The sequence below is a fragment of the Trichoplusia ni genome, chromosome 10 (genome assembly GCF_003590095.1).
Source record: "Trichoplusia ni isolate ovarian cell line Hi5 chromosome 10, tn1, whole genome shotgun sequence".
Classification (NCBI taxonomy): domain Eukaryota; kingdom Metazoa; phylum Arthropoda; class Insecta; order Lepidoptera; family Noctuidae; genus Trichoplusia; species Trichoplusia ni.
In genome coordinates, this window is record NC_039487.1 from 3,084,764 (window position 1) to 3,088,368 (window position 3,605).

Here is a 3,605-nt window from a genome sequence, read left to right on the forward strand (position 1 = left end):
CTTACATTATCTGGGGCTTGTTGTTTCATCAGGGTCCTTTTTAGAATTGTGTACCTAACGGGTAAAGAGGAACTGTATAAATAAGGCTTCGCTATCTGTTAGTCCGTTCATTTGTGACCAGGCTGTAACTCATGAACCGTAATAGCAAGAAAACTTTTTTGGCACCAGCTATAACAATAAAAAGTCAAAATCAAGGTTAAGCTATGGTACCTATATAGTATTTGTTAATCTCTAGCCTGTTAGTATAGAACCCTCGTGTCGCGAGACCTTATCATACTTGACCGGTGTTTACAGTTTAACTTACCTACTCTTTAAGGTGCTTTTGCACTTCGCGTGGAAACCCAATAGTAGATAATTTTTGCAAAAAATATTATTAAATATCTTCTTTGGTTCAGACAAGTATTTACTACAAAATGTGAGTGTTTCAGACTTATTCACGAATACCTTATTCGATAATTGACATTTATTTTATAGGTTATCTTCTATAATTTTATAAAAGCAGCAATTTCATTACACTGCATAAAAATAAAATAGATCAATATAATTCATTAAACTCCGCAACTTTACTAAGAATAATGTAACAATCGTACCCTGCGTGAACAAATAAAACAATAAGTAACTCATTACTTGGAGTGGCGAAGTTCGTTTATAAGTAGTCAAATGAAGTTAGAACAAATACATAGTCAAAATCTTATTTTCTAATGTTGATACAACTGCGCAACCAGTCTAAAGTGTAATAATATCTAGCCGAATCTGTTACATTAAAAACTCAGCTCTCAATAAAATATGATCAGTTTGTAATGACAAAAAAGTGGCGTAAAGCGGTCAGTGGCCTTCTGGCAGTGAGTGCGGTGCGCGTAATTCGCACCAGATAACCCCCTCCAAAGCAAATGCCCCTTGGAGGTAGTTTGTGCGAAACGGACCTTTCTCTCTTAGCGGACAGTGACATAGTGACCGTGTTGGCGGCGGAGGGCTCGTGCCATGCACCACTACAGCGTGGTAATGCCACTGTGGGTCGTGGCGTACCTCATGGCCGCGTCGCTCGCGATGACTGCGACCGCCGCCCGCCGCGGACACACGGACCTCACATTCGCCGAGTCCGTCTACGCAAAGCTATCCGGTGCATGTGAGTACACGTCCTTCACCTCTATAATTTATGTGCAGTGTCAATGTTTACAAATATCGGAACTCCTTTTTTTTACAACTTGTTTTTTGTGGTTGCAGGTAGAGCGATTCTGGATTTACGATACGGTTCTATGAGTGACCAAAGTGATTTAATAAAAACTATGAAGATCGTTCAACTGGATGGAACAACTATCAGAAATTTTCCAATAAACGAAGCATACACAAGCCTAACCAAAGATGGAATATTTGATATCAGAAAACAAACTAAAATAATTATTCATGGATACAAAGATAATTCACAGTCAGAAGTGACTTATGATTTAGCTCAAGCTTATAATGAGAAAAAAATGTTTAACGTACTCCTAGTCGATGCAGAACTGATGAATCAAGATGGATACATTTTATCAGTGCATTTCGCTCGACTTATAGGTAAAAGACTTGCAAATCTTTTAGCAAATCTTGAAAATTTTGGAGCAACAGCCGAAGATTTTCATCTACTAGGAATCAGTCTCGGAGCTCACGTGGCTGGCTGGGCCGGGAAATACTTCCAACAATATAAAATGCATAACTTAGGCCGCATTACCGGACTAGATCCGGCAGGTCCATGTTTCTCTAACGCCTACAGTAATGAACGGTTAGATCAAAGCGATGCCACTTACGTGGATATACTGCATTCAAACCGATTAATACAGGGAATAATTGAACCTGTAGGACATGCTGACTTTTACATCAACGGTGGAGGGCCGAACCAACCGGGGTGTTTCATGCCAACCTGCAGTCATCTACGAGCAGCGCAAGTTTACACGGAGAGTATCAGAATGCCGAAATCTTACGTCGCGGTTAAATGTAAAAGTTGGAAACATTTTGAATCAAATTCTTGTGAAAAAGATGATTACGCAGTTCTAGGATATGGTTCATCAACAGCAACACGTGGACTTTATTATTTACGCACGTTATCAAAGCCTCCATTCGGCCTCGGAATGAATGGAACCGAAAGCAAAACGCAAGTGACCGATAGTTGGCTAAAAACTTATGTGACGTGAACTGATGTGATAACCAAGTGCTAGCTCAATTTCGTTATGTGTAATAAATTGTTGCCATATTTTCTAAATCTATCGATTTTAGTCATTAACCTACAAGAAACCTTAAATTTTGATAAGTATAGCTGTTTAGTGCTTGCGAAAATAATAGCAATAGTATTGCACAAAGATGTTAATTATATTACGAGTGATTTGTTCAAATCTAGGAAAACAGCGGTGGCTTACTTAATAGTTTCGTAAGATCTGTAAGCCATGACGAATGTAAGATTGTTGTGGACATCGCGGGACAATCCAACTGTGTTAATGGTTAATTTATTTGTGACTTCATTTGCAAACAATACGTACAGTGAACTACTTCTCAACAATTCAAAAATATTCGGCAAGGCATCGTTCGACGAACGTGCTTTGTAACATTTCGTTGGTTGAGAAATGTTGTTGTGCTTATCATATAATCATATTATTACAATCACACATAGTGATACTCGGATTTTTTTAGAACTTATATCTTTATATGTAAAGTCGCTTAAATGTAGTGACTTCATAAAAAAATGTGCCTTATTATTACTTTAAAACGTTAAATCGAAAATAAAATGAGAATAATAATAATAAAAAAAATAACTTGAAAAAATTCTGACAATTGCATTGGTTTTTCAAAATGTGAACTTAAAAAGCAAGCCTGGAATAGTTTCGTTTTAACAATTTAAATCGTTCTTAAGAATCAATGAAAAAAATGTCTATTTATTTATAGATTTGTCATCTCATTTGAGTCATTTGTTATTAAATTATTATGTGCATCGATTTCTTGAAGTATGAAGAACGGATTAAAAGATTACACTACGATATTCACTCTATGATTGGGTTGTGGGGCAAATGTATCTTGCCCTCTGCGTTAAATTTTGTTGCTGTATTATTCTGGAAGCATTTGCAATAATATTTTGCATTGATTACATTATTTTCTCTTAACAACATCAGTTACTTTAAATAGAAATGCGGAGCTGCTTGAAAAAGAAGTGTATTTACGAAATTAACAAAAACGAATAAGAGGATTTGGATTTTTTTTAATTAGTTGAACGGTATGAATATATCCATCATTACAACAAAAAAAGGTGTTATCTTGGTTCAATAGACAAATAAATGTAACAAGTCTTAGCAAAGCTGTTTGGCATTGCTTGACACTACGTGACAATTAAACATTTCGAAACTGTCTGGGCACTAAAAAGTACCTAGAAGTACCTATTTGTGTTAGTCCATCAGTCATTTTAGTGACACAACTAGTGCAGTTACGAGATAGCGAGATCACTGAAACATGACAAACTTTATCAAAGAATCAAATTTTAAAAATGGTAAACCCTTATTGCACAAACATAATTTGCATTTGAGCGAGTTTTTTATGTAATCATAGCATAGCTCAATCGTTTTAGATTAAGCAAGTACCTTTGT

The 3,605-nt window shown here is 36.1% G+C and overlaps 1 protein-coding gene across 1 annotated transcript; it reads left to right on the forward strand.

The window, feature by feature from the left end:
- The first annotated feature begins 373 nt into the window (after positions 1 to 373).
- On the forward strand, positions 374 to 2,236 carry LOC113498121 (phospholipase A1-like). The gene is made up of 2 exons (XM_026878058.1): positions 374 to 1,126; positions 1,225 to 2,236. Exons 1-2 carry the CDS (start codon positions 982 to 984, stop codon positions 2,166 to 2,168), a joined length of 1,089 nt encoding a protein of 362 aa, XP_026733859.1. The 5' UTR covers positions 374 to 981; the 3' UTR covers positions 2,169 to 2,236.
- The last annotated feature ends 1,369 nt before the right edge of the window (positions 2,237 to 3,605 follow it).